Source organism: Panthera pardus, unplaced genomic scaffold (assembly GCF_024362965.1).
Source record: "Panthera pardus isolate Hobbes unplaced genomic scaffold, ASM2436296v1 HiC_scaffold_27, whole genome shotgun sequence".
Taxonomy (NCBI): domain Eukaryota; kingdom Metazoa; phylum Chordata; class Mammalia; order Carnivora; family Felidae; genus Panthera; species Panthera pardus.
In genome coordinates this window covers 109601108-109623469 of record NW_026526843.1, presented here as the reverse complement: position 1 = coordinate 109623469, position 22362 = coordinate 109601108, and the positions used below count along the sequence as shown (strand labels likewise).

Sequence of the window (22362 nt, the reverse complement as noted above, 5' to 3'; positions counted from 1 at the left end):
ACAGAGCCGTGGTCACTGCTGCTGCTGCCCATGGGCTCCCCAGACGTGGGCAGGGCCAGGGTGGCGCCCCGGGGTACTCTCTGTGTGGGGGCAGACACGGAGGGGGGGAGGGTGAGCCTCAGCCCCTCAGGCCAGGTGACCCATGCAGGGACTGTTAGGTCTGTGCTGCTCTTAACGGGGCGGGTATAGTCAGTCACCCGGGGTCCCTGACATGTAGGTTCCATTTTAGTAGGTCTGAGGCCCAAGACCGCGTCTCTAACCAGCCTGCAGGAAACACTGACGGAAACACAACTTGTCACCCCCAAGCAAGATGCTGAGCATCTGTCCTGGCTTCTACTCCATTCACACCAGGAAAGAGAAAACCAACAGCTTTCTTTCCAGAGGCCACATTTATGTCATTGCCAGGTAGGGCTCGTTGCCCTAGAAGGGGCCACTTCGCTTCAGTGACCTGTAGGACAGCTGCTGCACCCCTTAATCAAGGTCAGGAGCAGCAGAGGGGGAAAGGCCAGGCTCTGCACCAACCGAAGACCCAAAACCCAGGCAGGGGACCCCTGGCCTCCCTTCTCGGCACAATCTCAAATGAAAGACTTTAACAAGGCAGGGTGGGAGGGTGCCGCTGTCACCTGTGGGGCTCCCTCTGTCCATCAGGGAATCAAGGGACATTCACTGGCTGGGTGTGACCACTCCTACGCCCCCCGCACCAATCCCTGCCACTCTTCACAGGGACAGGTTCCGTGTGTGCGGCTCTGGAGAGCAGGCACTCTCAGTGACAGAGGAGCCCAGGCATCCACCGCGCCCCGGGCGGCACCCCCGCTGTCCAGGCAGACCTCACCTGCTGGCTTGAAAGCAATTTGGTTCTTCTTGCCCTTGTTTCACCTGCCTTAAGAAACCCTCTTTGAGCAGCTCGGCAGCAGTGGCACGTTTGTGGGGGTCAGGCTCAAAACAGGATAAAATGAATGCTCTGGCGTCAGCTGAAAGGGCTCCTGGAATCTCAGGGTGGATCTTAAACATCCCCACCTGCATTTAAGGGAGAGGGGACTTACGTGACTTACGTGACTGTGAGGCCTCAGGCACATCGGGTGCACGTGCCTTCAGTATAAAGCTCCTACCCCTGCCATCCTTTGAAGAGCTGGTGGGTTAGAACATCCTCGACAACTCGCCCGGCTGGCCTCTTGGGACTTGGCTTTGCCCAGTAGGTTGTTGGAAAAGTGAAATCAGAGGAGTTTCAGAGCGTAGGGCTTAAGAGGTCCTGGGGCTTCTGTTCTAGTCCTCAGTGGAGCCCTGAGGCCACACGCAGGGAGGCTCGGCAGTTTGGGGGTGGAGGTGCATGGAGTTACTAATCAAAGGGCATGAGGTTTCAGGTAAGAAAGATGAACACATTCTTGGGGCACCTGGCTGGCTCGGTCGGAAGAGCATGCAGCTTCTGATGTCGGGTTTCTAAGTTCAGGCCCCACGTTTGGTGCAGGAGATTACTTAAAAATCAAAAAATCTTGGGGCACCTGGGTGGCTCAGTCAGTTGAGCATCCAACTCTTGATCTGGGCTCAGGTCATGATCCCAGGGTCTTGGGATGGGCCCCCTGCTATCGGGCCCCATGATGAGCTTAGCATTCTCATTCTCTCTCTCCCCCACCCCTGCCCCCTCACCCGATTGCACTCTCTCTCTCAAGTAAGTAAAAAAAAAAAAAAAAAAAAACTTTAAAAATAAAGTTTAAGGGGTGCCTGGGTGGCTCAGCTGGTTAAGCACCCGACTTCAGCTCAGGTCATGATCTCACGGTTCGTGGGTTTGAGCCCCGCGTAAGGCTCTGTGCTGGCAGCTCGGAGCCCGGAGCCTGTTTCAGATTCTGTGTCTCCCTCTCTTTGCCCCTGCTCGTGCTCTCTCTCTCTCTCAAAAATAAATATTAAAAAAATGTTTATAAAGTTTAAAAACTTAAAAAAAACCCACAAAAACAAAAAAACAAACAAAATCAACATGAACGCATTCTAGAATTCTGCTGTACAACAACTGTACCTAGGGTCAACAATACCGCAGCAAGCATTTTTAAGGTATGTTAAGGTGTAGAGCTCCTGTTAAGTGTTCTTACCACGATCAAATAAAAGTTTTTAATCGAGTTTTAGATTTTGAGAACACTAAACACTGGATGGAATATCCCTCCAAAACGTGAAATGCAGGACACCTACAGTGGCACCCCTCACCTGAGGGGCAGGGGGGAAGGCCACTAAGGGGCCAGGGACCGAAATTCAGGGCAAGAACCCAAAGGAGAGAGGGGGTGGCGTCCCCCACAAGACTGTCGGAAAGCAGAGAGTGAACGTGGGCGGCGCCTTGGTGCCCTGTCGCTACGTTACATCTAAAGGTGCTTTGCTGTTACTCAGAAGGCCCCTGTAGGAGTTCTCTTGGGCTGCCTTCACAGAGCGCCACAAACCGGGTGCCTGAAAACAATGCAGATTTATTCTCTCTCAGTCTGGGAGGCTGGACGTCTGCAGTCAAGGTGCTGACGGGGCCACGCTCCTCTGAAACCTAGAGAGAATCCGTCCTTGCCTCTTCCAGCTTCGGGCGGTTGTGGCAACGGTTGGCTTGCAGACACATCACCCTCACCTTGGCCTCGGCGTGCCGCCCTCCGTGTCTCTCCATGTCATCACCTCTCTGGCCCCGATGTCTGTCTCTGCACCAGCGAGTATCTGTCCCGAGGCCTACGACTGAAGCTGCAGGTAGGATCTTCGACAGCCACATGGCTCCACCACGGACAGACGCCGCAGGGCGGGGAAGGTTACCGCTGTCCCCCGGCCCTCGCGTTCAGGGTCTTGTCGGGATCGTGGGGGCCAGAAGACACTCGGCGACTTGAGGTCCTGACGTTGGAGCCGCCTGACCGCTGCTCTGAGAACCTTCTGCAGGGGCCGGGCTGAGGGGAGCAGCCACGGCACCCACAGCGCAGAGCAGTCCGTCTGCTGAGCGGCCTGCACTCCGCTCGCCGAGAAACCTGCACTCGTTCCTTTTCGTTCTGCCAGAGGTTGAGCCGGAATGTCCGGCGAAGACGCAGGCGGCAAGGCTGCAGGGCAGACGGGCCGAGGGGCCGCCCATGCCTGGCAGAGAAGCAAGGAAGCAAGGCCTCTGGAGCATGTTCTATCGGCTGCTTTGACGCACTGTGACCTCACCGTCCATAAGCAGTGAACCCACTCTCCTCCTCCTTAGCCTTCAGGCGACCAAAAATGCTCCAGGGAGGCCACTGCTGCTAAGGGACTCTTAAGACCACAGCCTCTCTTCAACTTCTCCAAGTGTACTCAGAGCCAGAAGCCACAGACCTGGCCTTAGACACAAGGGGCTATCCTGGCATCAGCTTCCCGTGGGATGGGAAGCATGTCCCTTCCCAAGGGAGCAGGCCTGGTGGTAAAATCCCCCCCCCATGGTGGCCAGTCGGTCCTTATGTGCGCCTCAATACTTGGGGTGGCCTTCCCATGAGCTCGGGGAGGGCTTTTAGAATGACAAAGTAAACACTTGTCTGCTATCTGAAGCCCCACCTCTTCAAAACCAGTCAGAAACCTGCCCTCCAAAGATACAGGCCCATGTGGTATTTGAGCCTCACCTAGTGTAAGGGCAAATACAGATTCAAAATAAGAGGCTTCACAAAAATAAGACAAAACCAGGGAGGGAGAAAAGCATGAAAGACTCATAAATATGGAGAACAAACAGAGGGTTCCTGGAGGGGTTCTGGGAGGGGGGGATGGGCTCAATGGGTAAGGGGCATTAAGGAATCTACCCCTGAAATCACTCTTGCACTATATGCTAACTTAGATGTAAATTAATAAAATAAATTAAATAAAAATTAAAAAAAATAATGTTAGTTGTACAAGCAAAAGTTAGAAATAAACAACATGCAACATGATGTTTATGATGAGTTCCTCACAGTATGGGAAGAAGCAGGAGATAAAAATCACATGGATAATATGTTAACAACTATGATTTTTTTTTTTTAATTTTTTCGTGTTTACTTATTTTTGAAAGAGAGAGCGAGTGTGGGAGGGGACAGACAGAGAGGGAGACACAGAATCTGAAGCAGGCTCCAGGCTCTGAGCTGCCGGCACAGAGCCCGACGCGGGGCTCGAACTCACGGACCGTGAGATCATGACGTGAGCTGAAGTTGGACGCTTGATGGCTGAGCCACCCAGGTGCCCCAACAGCTATGATTTTTAAAACTAATAATAAGACTGGTAGAATACAAAAAAAAAAAAAAAAACCCAAGAGAAAACAAAGAGCCTTCATCCTCCCTGTTGAAAATAAGGGAAGAGACCTCCCCTCCCCCTCTTTTCTTAGAGCATGTACTTTAGAAAACTTGTAACTGCAAGTTCTTGGTGTCTTTGAGACGCTATGTGAATCTTTTTAAAAGCTGAATAAGCCTCTTGCCAAGAATGCCTTTCTCAAGGACCTGAGGGCCAACTCCTGGAAATGTCAACATCAAGAAGGATCCATCTCTATCTCCCAGTTTCCGGTTGCAGGGGAGCCCTAACTTCAGTAGTGTCTTCCTCCAAAACTACCTCCTATCTTAAATATTGGAGAAGTTTATTTTTCCTTTAGGTAAAATCAATTAGCTGATGCAAATGGTCGTCCCAATTATCGAGTGACCCTTGGATGCACTACTGTGACCAGTGGCACTATCCTGTCCGCGCACGGGAGGACTAGTGATCGTTTCCTTTGAGACCACGGGTCAGAGGGTGGTAGTGCTTGGCTGGAGAAAAGGACAAGTTCTTTCTGTCCTTGCAACCACTTAGTGGACTGCCTGTGGCATGCATCGCATTCTGATTTAATGCCTATTCAACAATAAAACTGTTTGCTTTCTCTTCTACCTTTGTGGAGAGATTTCTGGAGTGGCAGGAGATTTTCTTTTTACTTATTATTTCCCTGACACCAGCAACTTCAATCACCAAACATGTCTTACTTTGAACATTGCTGCCTGCGGCTCACCGAGCTCATCGAACGGAGGCCTGCTGGTGGCCATCTCAATGATGGTGCAGCCCAGGGACCAGATATCCGCCGGGGCGCCGTACCCGCGAGGTCCTTGATCGATGATCTCAGGTGCCATGTACTGCAGAGTGCCTATGGGGAAAAAAATAAAGATTGTGGGCACCAAGCTGCACAAAAATCTCAGCGGACCATTGGTAAACAAGCGTGTGGACTTCAACCCTCTCATTAATGACAGACGGAGCCTGCTCTCATGCATAAATGATGCCGTTGTGTCCTTTCTCTGATCAGAGGCACGCAACGCCCCTTCCTCTGATACTGGTCACACTGAGAGAAGACTGTTCAGCTCCGCGAAGGACAAATGGGCCCCAACCCCATCCAGTCAGTGCACAGAACGCAGGACACACAGTACCCCACCGACTTCAGGAGCTGCCTAGTGGAAGCGACAGATGATAGGACGATGGTGGGGGCGGGCTAATGGCAAAACGGAGTAAGTGCTAAAGCAGAGGGCTCCGAGAAAGCGGATGAAAAAGTGCTTGATTCTGCCTGCTTCAAGTCAGGGGAAGTTTTACCTGGATCAGTTTGGTTCTCCGAGGAGTAAATGCTAAGACAGCACTGGACACCAGAGAGATTTACTGGGGAGAAATACACGTGGGATAAAGGGGGAGGGAGCAGGATGGGCAGGGGGAACGGTCAAGCTCAGTGCCAGTGTGACACCTGGGAGAGAGGGCAGGGAACGAAGAGGTGGGCAGAGTCTCAGACAGAAGAACAGCCCAGGGATGGCTTCGGCCAGGCCACTGGGGAGTCCCTGACCAAAAGCTGCCCCTTGGAGGAACATCACATTGGTCCAGCACGCCGCCGGCGTGCAGTCGTCGGCCAGGAGCAGGCAGGGTGACGGACGACCCCGCCACGAACACGGAGGCAGAGCCACAGAAGGCGGCACACGGGGCTGCCAGCGAGCTGGCCTCCCACCAGGCGGGTTGAGGAGGTGGACAGTGGGATGGGAGGACTCCCAGGCTGGGGGAAGAGCTTGAGCAAAGGTGCGAAGGTGTGCAGTACAGAGTGAGTTCGGGGAACCACCAGCGGAAGCTGACAGAGTAGGGTATTAGGAGTTAAAAATTAAGGAGGCAGTGGCGAGGGCACAGCCCGAATGGCAAGCAGTACATAATGAAGGCTCTGGCTTCAGACTTTCTCCTGTGGGTCACGGGCCGCCAGAGTTGCCACAGGGAAGGTGGTGATCAGATACAGTGCTGGGAGGAGAAAGCACTGCAGAGATGGGGGCAGGGAGGTCAATCAGGGCTCTGGGAGTAAAATCATAGGTTCTTCTTGAAACTAAGGCCGAGGAAAGCAACAGCACCAGACACTATATGCTGGCAAAGTGGTTTCTAATAAAGAGCAAACTTGCATATGACACTGGCCAAGGTGTGAACAGAGAACACGGATGCCCAGAGAAATTCAAGTGCCTATCTCAAGATCACGCAACCAAAGCAAGTCTCCAGAGTCTAAATCAATGAAAACAAAGGGCTCATTGGTTTAAAAAACATTTGGAGAAGCTATGTACTACATCTTCCTCTTGAAGATCCAATGTCTTTTAGTATTTTTCCTCCCAATGAGCATTTGAAAGGCACCGACCCACAGAGTTTTGCAATAATGAAAATCTGTGCAGTTCGATATGGTAGCCACTAGCCCCATATAACCATTGGGCCCTTAAAATATGGCTGGTGAGACGGATGACATGAATTTTACTTTCTTTTAATTTTTAAAGATTCAAAGTAATTACGGGCATCCGGGTGGCTCAGTCGGTTAAGCGTCTGACTTCGGCTCAGGTCACGATCTCATGGCTCATGAATTCAAGCCCTGCGTCGGGCTCTATGCTGACAGCTCAGAGCCTGGAACCTGCTTCGGATTCTCTGTCTCCCTCTCTCTCTGCCCCTCCCCTGTTCACACAGTCTCTCTCCCTCTCTCAAAAATAAATAAATGTTTAAAAAAATTCAAACTAATTTAAAGTGAAACATAACTTGGGTTGGGTCTGTGAGCTCAACAGATCAGTAGGGCACAAACGATGGTTTTGGTTTCCAAAGCTGAAAGCCTGCTAGGGAAGTGTTCAGCTGCTGCAGGGTTGGGCAAGATACAGGCTCATAGCACTTGCTGCACCATTGGGAAATCCTAGAGCCCCAGGGAGGGAACTTCCAGTGACACAATCTCCCCTCCCAGGCTTGTGCTGCTGTGAATAATGAATGGAGAGGCTTTGACAGAGGATGTGCCTACTAACTAATCCACAATCTGTTAATCAAGGAAAGACTTGTGCTTTTTGTTAACTCAGCTGTTCTCTCTCAGCTCTGCTCTACGATGCTGGTTCCGGGACTCTGCAAACCCCATTTGTGCTTTGCCTGCAGCTTCCTGTTAGGCTCTGCCACTAGGGGGAGCGCGCGAGAGAGCGCGAGCTACCGCGGGAGGAGGAGCTCAGACGGGCTTGCTCAGGCATACCTACCTAGAGAAGGGAGGAAGGAGAGGTTGATTACTTGCTCCCCCATGTCTGCCGCTGTCCCTCTGAGGGAGCTGCACTTTGGACCCTCAGCTGGTTCCAGTAGCAGTGCTTGGCTCCAGTTTCTAGCTCTTTTGTCCCCTCATAGTTTCAGATCCAGCTTCATCTTGCCCCACCACTAGTTGCCTGCTCCACTCCAGTAACACCCTTCCTTGTGCTCCCCGCAAGCCCTAGAAACAGAAGCTGCTTTCTGATAACTCAGTCCCAGTAAACCGTTTTTTCTACTAAATTCTCTGTGTAAAAATAACTGGGGCGATTTTGGTTTTCCTGCCTGGATCCCAACTAACACAACGAGTAAAAGTTAATTCTTAAAAGAGTAAGAGAATCAACTTTTACAAAGTTCTGCAACGTAGAAAATAGCACTATACCAAACCGCAATGGTTTACTGACCCTCGTCAAACAACTGTGCACCAGAGTACAACTGTTTCATAATTGGAGGCTAAGCCCGCTTGATGCCAAATTTAGAGATTTTCTTTATATGACAACATAGTAAACATCACCCTTTATAAATGTAGGGACTTAGCAAGGACATCCGTATTAGTTATTTATTGCTATGTAATAAATTAGCCCAGATGTTAGCACCTTAAAACAGGAATTAGGATGTCATGCGGTTTCTAAGGGTCGGAATCCACGAACACCTGGGTTGGGTGGATCTGGCCCAGAGTCTCTAATTAGGCTGTAGGCAAGGTATCTGCTGGGCTACAGTCAAGGGAAACGCAGACTGGAGCTGAAACCCACTTCCAAGTTCAGGCAGGCTGTGGGAAGAGGCTTCAGTTTCTCACCGAGTGGGATCCTCCAAAGGGCTGCTCAAAACACGGCTTCCCCCGGAGCCGGGGATCCACAGACAGCAAGCAAGAGGGATGCCACGCTGTCCTCTTCGACCTAGCCTCCAGGTCACACACTGCCACTCTGCCTTCATATGCTCATCAGAAGGGATTTCACTAATCAGGGTGCCCAGGTGGCTCGGCTGATTAAGTAAGTGTCCAACTCTCGATTCCGGCTCAGTTCATAATCTCACGGTTCATGGGATTGAGCCCCAGATTGGGCTCCGTGCTGAAGGAGCCTGCTTGGGATTTTCTCTCGCCCCCTCTCTCTTTCTCTGTCCCCCCTCTGCTTGTGCACTCTCCAAAATTAAAAACTTAAAAAAAAAAGAGAGAGAAGTGAGTCACTAAGTCCAGCCCACATTCAAGGGGAGGGGATTACACGAGGCTGTGAAGGCCAGGCGGCGGGGTCCGCTGGGGGCCATCTTGGAGGCTAATGGCCACAATGCCTGACTTCCCATCAGTATTCAATGACTTACAGAGCATCTCCACGTAGCACTATCTCTGCGACTCTCACAACCCAGTAAGGTCGGCGCTGTCTAACAGTTATTCCCATTTTATACATGAGGAAAATGAGCCTCAGAGAAGGCAGCAGATGTGCTCAAGCTAGAACTCAGGTCTTCCGTCTCCACATTTGGAACTGTTCACCATGACACTGCTGATGTATGCAATGAATCCAGGACAAGCACAAGTGAAGCAAATGCTGCCTGAACAAAAGTCGAGCTGACGTGAGGATTTCCAAAGCCATAATGTGACGTGTTCCCGTATAGCTGGAAGGCGTAGGGCGGTAAGAGAGAACCGGGTGCTCCATTTTATTGACTACCAGATTTACAGAAAAACCACCCACTCACAGTCAACATCCAATGGAGACGGATCCACACAACTGTTTCCAATAGTCAAGGGACTGTTCCCAAGCGGTGTGCACGTTGTGGGTGTGTATCGGCTGCACCAAATCGGCTTCTGTCGAGAAATCAAGTAAAGATGCCAGCGGCGGGGGTAGGGGGGGCATCTGAATAATGTGGAAATCCTGGGAAACTTGCTTGCCTTCAATCTGGCTCTCTTAAGGGTATCCTAGCCTTTCAAAACTGCACGTCCCCCAAGATGTGCCCACACACAGGTCATGTGATCGGGGGTACAGAGTTCAGAACAAGGGGACAGGAGACCCACAGGCATGGACCCAGACCACCGGGGACATGAAATTGTGGGGGCTCCCGGAGAACTGCCCAAGCAGGATTTTCAAATCACCAGCGACAAAAACGCATGGCATAGGACAATAATTGAGAAGTTTTGATCAAGGCGCCAAGATAAAAGCCAGACACCAAGGCAAGGGGTGAGACACAGACGACAGGCGCACGTTTCAAAGGGGGTCCGACAGAAGTGGTCACACACCTCGCAGGCCTCTAGCCCAGGGTCCTGCCACCCAGATCAAGGGATTAAAAAGATCGAGAGAGGAGAGACTAGAGGTGGGGGATGTTGTGAGTGACTTCTTTAGACACTGCTGTGCCGGGAGGTCTGCCCTCTCATTACAGGAGCCGAGGAAAGGCTGTGCCCAAAATGGCGACTCAGGCAATTCAACAAGCACTCAGAACTGTCACACTCCAAAGGAGGGCACACGCATAAGCGTTTTCTACAGGCCCTGGAAAACACTGTTAGAGCCCAAAGTTTCCAAGTTTCATTATTAATGAAGTACCGGAAAGAGAAACAAGATGCCTCCTGTACCACCCTGGTTGCCCTGGCCAAGGACGGGCCTGGTAGGAGGGGACACCACTTTGTTTTAACCCAAAGATGAGGACTCCTCGTTGGGCCCATGCAGAGCTCCACATGTACATGTCCCCCGCTGGTAAGCTGCACACAGGACTGGTTCCCAGGGGAGCGGCCCATAGCGTCCGAGGATACGGCCATGCCCTCTTAACAGTGGGTGAAAGATGCATGAACCCTGGATGCCAGATGTGGGACCCAGTGTAGAAATACTGCTTTAGGGGCACCTGGGTGGCTCAGTCTGTTGGGTGTCCGACCGGCTCAGGTCATGATCTCACAGTTTGTGGGTTCAAGCCCCACATCGGGCTCTGTGCTGACAGCTCAGAGCCTGAAGCCTGCTTCAGATTCTGTGTCTCCCCCTCTCTCTGCCCCTCCCCCGCTCACACTATATCTCCCTCCCTCCCTCTCTCTCTCAAAAATAAGTAACATTAAAAAAAATTAAAAAGAAAAGAAAGAAATACCGCTTTAGGGTCTCTGTTAGAGGAATCCTGCTCAAAGACCATTTCCTATTGCCTGGATCCCTCAAGAGAAAAACACGGAGGAGTGTGTACAATGTGAGGGGTAAAAGAGGGGCGGGGGGCAGGAAGCAGTCAACCAAAGGACAGGTCTCTGCCCACGACGTGGGACTTACAAAGGATCTGGCAGGAAAGCGTTGACAATAACCATTAGCCAGTCCCAGAGCACACAAATCCAGCTTAGAACAGCACCAGTCAAGTGACCACTTTCTGTGCCCCTCTCCTCCCCTTCCTGCAGCTGGGGAGCAGAAAAGGAGGTGGGGGGGGGCAGGTGAGAAAGGATGAGATTCGAGATTGCGTGCCGCCTGCCACCAGATCTGCAGGGACAGGGTTAGGTCACTATCCCTGGAATGAGGACCAGAGTGTTGATGAGTACATCAGTGTGGCCCCTTAAAAAATTTTTTTTAACGTTTACTTATTTTTGAGAGAGAGCGCGAGCGAGTGTGTGAGCACGAGCAGGAGAGGGACAGAGAGAGAGGGAGACACAGAATCCAAAGCAGACTCTAGGCTCTGAGCTGTCAGCACTGAGCCCGACACGGGGCTCGAACTCACGGACTGCAAGATCATGACCTGAGCCGAAGCCAGATGCTCAACCGACTGAGTCACCCAGGAGCCCCAGTGTGGCCCCTTTTAATTACCCAATTCAGACTGTTTGCTTCTCGAAGCTCCATTAAGACTTTCTCTCAGTTGCCTGAGGGTGGCTGGCAAAGTCTCAGGAAAGGACTACCACCGTGGGCAGGGCATAGAGGGCAGTGGGAGACAAAGAGGGGGTGACTTTTATGATTACACCCTGTGAGTCTGACAGGTTCAACATGTTTGTTACCCACAGAAACTTGATTCTCTGAAAGACTCCTGCCAGTTCTGATAACCTGGGATCTTCTAAGTGCAAATTAGTATTTATTTTATTTATTTATTTAACAAATACTTCACCTGCACTTGCTGTGAGTCAGGTACCGGATCAAAGCACTTCACCAATATTAACTCATTTAATCCTCGTAAAAACCCTCCGATCTAGGTACTATGAACAGTTCCATTTTACTTCTGAAGAAACTATGGCACAGAGACATTAAGTAACATGCCTCAAGTTACACAGCTAGCAAACGGTTGAGCCAGAATTTGAACCAAAGATGTTCACAACCATAGACCAGAGTTCCTTTCCCAAGATCCACTCCTAGGCATATACCCAAGATGAATGAAAACTTATGTCTACACAAAGGCTTGTGACTGTTCGTAGCAAAATTATTCACAATAGCCAAAATGTGGGGGCGCCTGGGTGGCTCAGTCGGTTGGGTCATAACAGCCCTTCCTCCTGTTCTAGCTGGTTTATACCTATAGTGAAAACCCTTGAGAAGAACACGGGAGGGGGAGGCTTCGGTGCCAGAAGTTGCCTAAACCTCTCACTCTCCTTCCAGGCTCCGACAGCCTCCGGGCATTTGCATGGAAAAGCCCCACCATAACCTCAGGCATCCAAGCAGGGCTCTGCACCAACCAGCCGAGACTTCTTTACAGAACCACTCTGTGTTGCAAAGAGTAATGATATGCAGGGGAATTTCCTACCCAAAATGAGACCCCTTCTTTATTATCCCCCAAACACCCCTGCATTGTTTTGCAATGCAAAATTCATGCCTCCTCAAGCCAATTACTTGGGAAAATGTGATATGCAATGATGAATTATACATGCGTTTTCTTTGTGAATTTTTTTTCTCCTTGGGGATGCTAATTACGAGATAAATTGTCAGGGGTTTTATGTTTTGAAATAACTCCTTGTTATATCAGAGACCCTCTTGCTACATATTGCCAAGCTAATTGGTGACTTCCAAAGAGGAGGAAAGAAGTCATTTTCAATTAGCGTAATAAAAAAATGTGCCAGTCATATATACATCCATACTCACATATACATGATGACACGTGTATATTTCTATCAGAAACAAAAAATGAAAGTTCAACACATTCTTTCTTTGTGAGATTCTGGTGGAGTCCTTGGTGTAATATTTTCCCATCTTTAGGTGTGTGTATCTCCTCTGGTGTTACAAGCGCGATGCCATTTCTGACACATAAAAGTTCTCTTTAGACAGGGAATGTGCCTCCACTGTGGGCGTCTAGCGATCAACACAGAAAACCCTCTTGTTGGAGCAGAGCCGAGACATTCATTAAGACCAAGGCCAAATCTGTCCACACTACAGCTTAGTGCTCCAGGACAGAGGACGGTCATGCTTCTTTTATAGCTTTATTCAGAGCCATAATAATCTAAGCACTGTTTCTTAATTCCATCAAGCAAGACCTTTGTGACCCTTTTATTATACCTTAGGGGACCATAAACCTTTCCTTACTCAAAATCAGTATTTCTTTCCAGGGATCAATTCCTTTTAAGCAGGAATTTCAAAAAGCCACAGGTAGCTTTTGAACCTCATTCAACTTTCTGGTCTTATAATTGGAAAGCTAGCTGGTAATTTTATACCACTCTCGGAATCCAGTCCCTCTAAACACTTACATGATTCCATCACTGACACACGAAGAAGAAAATCCAATTCCTCGAACCCACTTACAAGACCATATTCCCCAGAACAATTAGCTTCCCTTGGAAACATAACCCCATCAAAGCACAAGGCACCAGAACTCGTGAACTAGAACAGGCTATTTTTAGGACAGACCAGTAAAACACCCCAACAAGTGGCTTGACGGCTAGCGGGATTCAGAATTACCCATGACATTAACTTAGAAGAGATGCTGCTACTTTCCTGAGCGGTCAGAAACCCTCAGAAAACCTCAGCAGAGCACCACACCTACCCAACCTGTGAAGACAAGACAGTTGTGGCAATAGTGCTGTCACAGGTAGCTGGCTCAGTGCACCACTGTGACCAAGTTCACACCACCTGAAGTTGGGGACAAGACGCCGTCCACTGCAACTGCCAACTGCCGCGCAGATGTGCGTGGTAAACCTAACTCCGGGACGGCCACCCACACCAAGCCCTGTCCTGCTTACCAGCAAAAGTCTCGGTGCACGGATTCACTCCTGCAAGACGCTTGGAGGTTCCAAAATCAGAGATTTTCACCACTCCACTGTAGGTATTCACCAGAACGTTGTCACCCTTCAGAAAAGAAAAACCACCAAATGCTGAAAGGCAGATTTAAACAAGCTAACATGAAACAAGATTTGTACCTGAAGAAACAGTCACAAGTATGTAGCAAGACTCGACTCGGCACTCTGAGGGCCGTCACGCTCCATTCCTCCCCTTCTCTGAGCTGGTCAGTTTGCAGACTGCCAGCCAGCAGCTCATGTGGTCCGAAACGCACAAATGAAACCTCGTTGCCTCAGATGAGCAAGCACCTTGATGTCTCTGTGCACAATCTGGTTTTCGTGGAGATACTTAAGGCCTTCCAGGATCTGCTTGGTGTAAAACTTGATGGTGGGCTCCTTCATTGGCCCCCATTTTGATCGCAAAAGAGCAGAAAGGCTTCCTGGAAATGGACACAGCAGAAAACTCATCAGGTTGATGAAGATTCAATCACAAGAGTCAGGGAAATAAAGCGAGGTGATATATTTTTTAAAATGTTTATTTATTTTGAGAGACAGAGTGGGGGAGGGACGGGGGGGGAGAGTGAAGCCCAAGCAGGCTCCATGCTGTCAGTGCAGAGCTGACGTGGGGCTTGATCGCACGAACCGTGAGATCACGACATGAGTGGAAATCAAGAGTTGGACGCTTAACCGTCTGAGCCACCCCAGTGCCCCAGCGAGGTGATGCTTCTAACCTCACACAAGCAATCATACCAACATGGCTGCATCCCGGCCAAGTGCAGCGTCTTTCCTCCCTCTGTTGCCTGTTTTCCAGATGTGCAAGCAGCGCAGCCAGAGAAGGGACCAGAGATGGAGGGTGAACAGGAACCCCTTGTGACCTCCAAAATTCAGCGGGGCTCCCTTTGGGTAGAGCTCTGTTAAGCTTCACGGAGTCAGGAGGAGAGTGCAACAAGCACTCTGGACTTGAGAGGACCAGCCCCCCGCTGGAGATTCTGCACGAATGTCTCGGCTGTTCAGCCTGGGTCAAAGCCACATTGTATATACCTTGCCGGGAAATCAGGTGGACAGGACCAGAATGAGGGGCCATTCAGGGAGACGGGGACTGGGATCAGAGAAGCCGGGGTCTGTCCATCTCCACTGGGAGAAGCCCTCGGGGCCAGGTCACAGGGGCAGGACTATCTTACCATCCCCCCAGCCCCTGACTCAGTTATACTAAACATTGAACCTTTGGGCCCAAAGAAAACAATTCTAAGCATCTGGTTCAGAGGTTATCATTGCAGGCCCTCAGGCAGCAGCCAGCCTCAGCTTGACACCTTCCACAGTGCTACAGGAACCTTGCCACCTGCCTCAGTTTCTCCACATGTAAAAGGGTTTGTGCACATCTATCTACAATTCTGCCATCCTTAAACCTCGCCCTTAGAATATCAAATAATGTGAACAGCAATGATATATTTTCTGCTAGACTATGAGCAACTGGAGGGAAGAACAAACCATTTTATCTTTATTGTAACCTTCAAAATCTAGCCCACTTCCTGGCTAGATACACATTTAAGCTCTTAAGAGAATAGCAGGCTCTTAATAACTGTTGGTTAGATGAATGAATACAGATTTCTAACTGAAGTTTTAGTGTTTGTATTCAGATCATAATTATCATTATTTATTTTGTTTTTTATTTTTTTATTTTAGAGAGCAAGAGAGAGCATGCAAATGGGGGAGAGGGGCAAAGGGGGAGGCGGAGGGGAAGAGGGAGGGAAGGAGAGAGAGAGAGAGAGAGAGAGAGAGAGAGAGAGAGAGAGAGAGAGAGAGAGAGAGAATATCTCAAGCAGGCTCTACGCTCAGAGCACAAAGCCTGACATGGGGCTCAATCCCATGACCCTGGGAACATGACCTGAGCTGAAATCAAGGGTCAGATGCTCAACTGACTGAGCCACCCAGGTGCCCCAATTTTATTACTTTTTTAAATGAACACTTAATGAGCTCTTGCTCTCTGCCAGGCACCATTTTAAAAGCTTTACATACACTATCTTATTTAATCCATCCAACAACCCACTGAGCTAGGGTCACTATTGTTCCAATAATTAGTACTACTCCAATCATTATGGTAACTATTATTACTTCAATTTTACTTTATTTTTTAAATGCAGGGTATTTTTTTAACTTTTATTTATTTTTGAAAGAGAGAGAGAGGAGAGGGAGAGGAGAAGAATCCCAAGCAGGCTCCACACTTTGAGCACAGAGCCTGACATGGGGTTCGAACCCAAGAACCACAAGATCATGACCTGAGCTGAAGTTGGACGTTTAACCAACTAAGCCACCCAGGCGCCCCTATTACTCCGACCTTACAGTTCATTTATTTAATGAGGAAACCGAGGGGGGGGGCCACAGAGGTGAAGAATTTGCCTGAAGTCACACAGCCTGCAGATGGAGGGACCAATTCAAACTAGACACTCCGGGCTCCAGATCAGAGGAACTCTTCCCCCACACAATACTGCCTGCATACGGGGGATTTTGTGGAGAAAGCACTGGTGTTTGATTTCACAGTAAACATGTTATTTTGCAGTGTCATTTTTAAGACCTCTGTCCCCTCTTCTCCAAGCCATCTTTAAACTCCCAGACCGAAAGCTTCAAGGCTGGAGACTATGCTTTAATTCATCTGTCTCCAGCGCTCAGCCCAGCAGCTGGCACTCAGTAGATCCTCAATGAATATTTGATGATTGAATGAAGCCAGCAATAGACTATGCGACATCGAAAAGTTTGTATCCGACTCCTCTGAGAAACAAATGTTCCGCCACATCTAAACGACAGGTCTGCCACTTTTTAAGTGGCAAGATGGGTAATGATGTTCCTATTATATTTTCATCAATGAATTTCAGAGCACGAGACCAGAATCCTAGTGACTACTCACCCCCAGGCACCTGCTCCATAAATATCTTAATGTAGCCATCTTCGGAGACAGAGCCCAGGTACTGAACGATATTGCGGTGCTTGAGGTACTTATGCAGAGCTATCTCCTCATGCAGGGGCTGCGAGTACCTAGGAAGAAAAACAAAGCCAGCATCACCTGCCAGATCCCTGCGGCCTGGGGCCCACACGGCACTGTGCCAGTCCCTGTCTTGCTCCTGGCCGTTCCTTCTTTCTGCAAATGTTCTCTCCCTTGGCTCCCGTGAGAGTCCCCGGCTTCCCGTAAGAATACTAGCCACACAGGGCCGCTCAAGGCCAAAGCGGTGTCACGTCTCTCAGGCATCCGATGGCGCCTGGTGTACGGTGGGTACTCGATGAATGGCTGCTATGGTTAGGTCTACACTCTCCAACTACCCTTTGCCTCTCTGAGCAGGTCCTCTTCCTCTGTCTCTCATGAAGAGTGGTAGCGTTCCAGAAGGTTCTCTCCTCAGCTGCCCTCGAGTCTCATTCCACACACTCACTTTACACTATAGACCTCCTAACCCAGTGTCTGGCTTCTTTAGTATATTCAACCTCTGGTCACTGTATTTTCTCTTCCTAAACTGCATACCTCATCCTATCACTTCTCTTCATGAAATCCACATAAAGACCATATTGCTTAACATGGCACACGAGGAGTTCAAACTCCAGTCAAACTACATCTTTTAAAATTTTTGCCTCATCTCAAGAGCCCTCCACCCCCATCCTACATTCAAGTCACAACAGGTAATCTGTTGTTCTCCGAATACACTCTGTGCTTGAACAGCTCTGTTCTTCCCGCAGCAGAGGACGCTTTGGGCTTCCTCTTTTCTGTCAGAAGAGCTCCTACTCATCCCTCAAAGACCACAACTCACCCAGGAAAAGTAATTAGTTCCTCTCCTGTCCTACAAACATTCTGCGTGCCCCTCTATGATGGCACTTGTTGCTCTTACCCCCAGGCAAGGGTTGACAGCCTAAGTTCAGCTCTAAATTTAGGGAATGGGACAAAAACAGTGTCTAAGATCCTTTCTAGCTCTAAAATCCCAGGAAAAGCTCTCGGCAATGAAAAGCTTAAGTGCTGCGACCAAAGGAGGTGGTACATGCCAGCAATTTCCCCGCGATACAACTGCGGTACCTTATCCAGCATGATCCTAAGAGACAGTACTGGACAAGGAATTCCAGAGTGTAGATCCTAGTCTTGACTCCTCACATGCTGGGAAAAGTCATTTAATCTTCCTCAGCCTTAGATGCAGCTAGAGGAGTTCATTTCAGGACCGGCCTTTTAACTCAAACAGGAGAACACGCAATCCCATTACGAATGAAGGGACAGATGAATGAATGTGTGAATAAATGAACAAAGGGACGATGAAAGGTCTTATGGCTGCTAGAAAGCACTTATAACTAATGATTCAGTGACCACCAGGACGGAAGGATATTTGCACGTGTCCCTCAGTGTCCAGCACTGAAAGCAACACGCAGATGTCATGTGACCACACTTACGTAGTGGCCATTGTTGTGTATGAAGCTTCTCTACAAAAACACTCGACAGTCAATGATGCCACGTTCTTGTTTAGAATTGGTGGGGGGGGGGTGTGAATTTAAAAAGGCATACATATTTAATTAGACTCAAAACAATGTTGAAGAAATAAGTTAGTAGTTGTGGTGGTTTAAAAAAAAATACCCAAAATCTTTGAGGGTGAGATTCAAGGGCAGGGTATTAAAAAGAGCCTGTACTGCAAAAAGCTAATTTTCTTTTTGCCACGCTTAATTTTCTGTAATGATACATTTGAATAAATAATAGCCACTTACAGGGCGCCTGGGTGGCTCAGGCAGTTGAGCAACTGACTTCAGGTCAGGTCATGATCTCACGGTCTGTGAGTTCGAGCCCCGCGTCGGGCTCAGGGCTGATGGCTCAGAGCCTGGAGCCTGCTTCAGATTCTGTGTCTCCCTCTGTCTCTGCCCCTCCCCCGCTCATGCTCTGTCTCTCTCTGTCTCAGAAATAAGCTTTAAAAAAAAATGATAGCCATTTACAATTATGACAATGTGAATTAAAGCAGAGCCACATTTAAAAAAATTTGCCAATGTCTAGCTATGTAAAAATGTAAAATTTCAGACCTAGTTGATGAGTGGAAATAAAAAAGTTTTCTTTTAGGATAGGACTCTTGGCATTCCACATGCCTTCAAGTAAAGTTATTCCGTCTTCTCCAGCCACTTACGATACGCAAAGAACAACAACAAATCACCATTACCGCAAGAGAATGTTCAATTTTTTGATGACATAATGACTTCGTTCTTCAGTCCCCCGCACCAGCACTGATGGGCACAGGGTTTGGGTGTGAAGGTGGCAACTGACAACAAGGATGGCCCTCCCCGACTTGCCTGCTGTCTCTCTCTGGGATTTCCTTGATGGCTATTCGCACTTGGTTGCTCAGGTCTCTTCCGGCATATACGATCCCGTACGTGCCTTTCCCCAGCACGACCCTATCGCCGTTGGCATTGTGGTCATACTCATACTGAAGAAGGCAAAGCAACAGGATCAAAAAACACACAACTTATGGTGGAGCCCCATAAAAACCTAAACATTGTCCTGCAAGTTTTTATTTATAAAAAATGTTATCTGAGTCCCGGGCAGGTCACATTCCTTAGGTTATGCTATTTTCAATACGTAATGACTTTAAAAGGGTCATACTCAGTTACTCATATATTAACAACATGATTTTATGAAATGGAATCCAAGAAATTCAAAACTACGAGCCATAGGTAACTTCATGGGCTCAGTGTTGGGAGATTCTGCCCACTTTAATGCTGCAATTTAAAAAGGCTTCTAAGCATGCCAAGAGCCCCAAAGAGGTGCCCTCCTGCATGATCCCTCATTACCTTCTCAGGAAACCGATCCTTTTCTGTAGCCCAGAGAAGAACTGAAGGTCGATAAAAATTAAAATTGTCTTAATACAAAGCACATAAGCAGGGCCTTCCGCCTTTTAGAAGAACAGACCTAGCACCACACACACCGCACACATTCTGCCTATAACCGCCACTGCAGTTTTGTCCCCCCAATCTCATTATCAAAAGGTGTTGTGCAGCTGCATTCTAGTTGGTCCTTTTCGATGATTAAAACCAACATATCTCTAGGCTGAGCCATACTTGTTCTTTTTTTGTGATCCGCTGTGCGTACTTACAGAAGCGCACAGAACGTGTGTGGGTTCCTTCCACACACACTTTGAAAGATGCTCATGACAGTTAGGATCACTAACAAGTTCCCATCATGTCTGATTTAACCAGACATCAGCATGCTCCACAAAAGCCTTTTCTCTCACACCGTTTTCGGCCCCCACATCTGTTACCTTCAAAGTGCATCTCTTGGTTCATTTCCACAACAAACTTTGATTCTAAACTAAGAATTCAAGTACGTGAGTCAATGATTAAAATGAATCCTTTTGATATTTTCTGAAAGAAACCTCAAAGAATGAATTTCAAACTAACTTGATAGTAAAATAGCATTAAATTGTCATCAATGGGAGGACCTCAATTAGTGGCCAACCTGAGTAATTGTGCAATATTTAAACACACGTCTAACACTGTAGTAACCGTGGAGGAGAGCTGTGTTGCCCAAAAGAGCTCAGGGTTCTCACACCTGTCAGACTGGCAATTATCAAAAAGATAAGAAATAAGTGTTGGCGAGGATGTGGAAAAAAAGGAACCCTTGTACACTGTTGGGAAGGCAAACTGGTGCAGATACTGTGGAAAACAGTATGGAGGCTCCTCAAAAAACAGGGGTGCCTGGGTGGCTCACTTGATTAAGCATCTGACTCTTGATCTTGGCTCAGGTCATGATCTCGTGGTTCGTGAACCTGAGGCCCGCATCGGGCTCTGCACTGATGGCGTGCAGACTCCTTGGCATTCTGTCTCTCCTTCTCTCTGCCCCTCCTCTGCTTGTGCGTTCTCTTGCTCTCTCTCAAAATAAATAAACTAAAAAAAAAAAAAGTTAAAAATATAACTACCACATGATCCAGCAATTCCAATGCTGTGGGTATTTACCCAAAGAAAATGACACCAATTCAAAGAGATACATGCACACCTATGTTTACTGCAGTATTTACAGTAGCCAAGATATGGACACAACCCCATGCCCACCCGTAGATGAACGGGTACAATGAGCTGACCAACTATTTCTCTTGTAGTCTCACAAACATTATTAATCAGCAGAGAAAACCCTATCCATATGTTGTACACAAAATAAAATTTTACTTTAGTCCATGCCAAATTTTTCTTAAATATTCCGGCTGAGAAGATCCCGAAGTAATGAGGTTCTTCTACAGACATATTCAACTTAATCTCTGAAAGTCACAGATAGTGATAGCTAGCTCATTCATTCGAGAGTATTTTTAAATAGGAAGGATTCTCACAAAAAATGGGATGTTTTCTTTCAGCATCAAAGACACAATAAATATTTTTTTCCATGTTCTAGGTCTTCTATGACTCACCTCTAAGGTGTCCCCATCGGTTTCCCCCTCCAGCTCCACTGTACTACCCATTGTGTTGCTTATCATCTCTTTGACCAAAGCGCAAAACCTAGAACAGCAAATGTCACAAAGATGCTAATTATCATCACTCATGCTCCATAGCTTTAACTTAGCCTTATTACATTAAACTGTGGTTACATAAAGCAAGTTTGTACAATTTCATGGAATAATCAATCTACTCCTTGATTTGACATAGTACTTTAATGGTTTTCTAATCTAGTTCAACTACTCAACGTGATACTTGAGTCCTCTCTATACAGGAGCCCCACCAACTGGTTGCCCAACTGAGGCCTGAACATCTCCAGTGACAGAGAACTCATTACCTCACAAGTTTGCTTATTCCGTGGACAACTTGATGAGAAGCTAAGCTTCTCACTGAGCTAAGACTCCTTTTAGGTGGGTCTCATCCACAGACTGCTTAGAATTAATCCCTTTTCTATGTAACAGTCCATTAGAAAAGTACGTAAATTTACTAAATCCCTGTAAATCTTTCCTCCTTGTTCCCTCAATGTTTCCTCCAGGATTTGTTTTGCAGTCACTCCAGTAGCAGGCAATTCTTCAAAGGTGTCCCTGCATTACTCTCCTCGTCTGGCCCTAAGACCAGTGTTCCAGATGTGACCTAATCAGCGCTAAGGACAGTGGGATCATCACCTCTCAAGTTGTCGACGCTCTAGTTCTTTGTAAACAGTAAGGTCTTAAGGAGAGGGGTGAGGAGGAAATGTGTAAGATGGACTCATCATTCTCTTGACACAGATGAAGCTTAACATCAACTATTACCCCCAGGTCTTTCTCACGGATGCTGCTGGGCCACATCAGCCACTTCCGACATTTGTGCAGTTGTTTATTTACGTACAAGAGATTTGACTTGCAAAATTTTTATGGTTTTCTCACACGATCATAGGGAAGGGTATTGTATACTTCCAGACAATTTCCACAAAACGTTAAAACGTTATTTTCTGCAACCCATCCCACCTTTGCTTCTTCTAATCTCTGAAAGCTGGGAAAACCAAGAGTCAGACTTCTTAGGAGACATAGGATACGAATTCACCAGAATAACTAGAATATAAAAGACATGACCATTTCTTGTCCATGTATGGAGCACGTGGAATGCTCGTGCACTGCTGCTGGAAGTGTGAAGTGATGCACCCGCTTTGGAAAGCATCAACCAAAGCTGAATATAAACCTGCCGTACATCCCAGTAACTCCAACTTCTAGGTATATACTCAACAGGAATCAGGGTATATGTTCACCAAAAGACACGTACAAGAAAGGTCACGGTCATTTTATTCATAATAGCACCAAACTAGAAACAAT

At 48.0% G+C, this 22362-nt stretch overlaps 1 protein-coding gene across 1 annotated transcript in view; it reads right to left on the bottom strand.

Moving 5' to 3' along the window:
• The window catches only part of MAP3K15 (mitogen-activated protein kinase kinase kinase 15), a 123895-nt gene that overhangs the window by 8644 nt on the left and 92889 nt on the right, over positions 1–22362 (bottom strand). The window contains 9 exon segments of the mRNA XM_053891780.1: positions 2–76; positions 833–872; positions 874–1017; positions 4929–5086; positions 13574–13679; positions 13919–14049; positions 16512–16639; positions 18905–19038; positions 21010–21097. Of these exon segments, the coding sequence (XP_053747755.1) occupies positions 2–76; positions 833–872; positions 874–1017; positions 4929–5086; positions 13574–13679; positions 13919–14049; positions 16512–16639; positions 18905–19038; positions 21010–21097 (1004 nt within the window).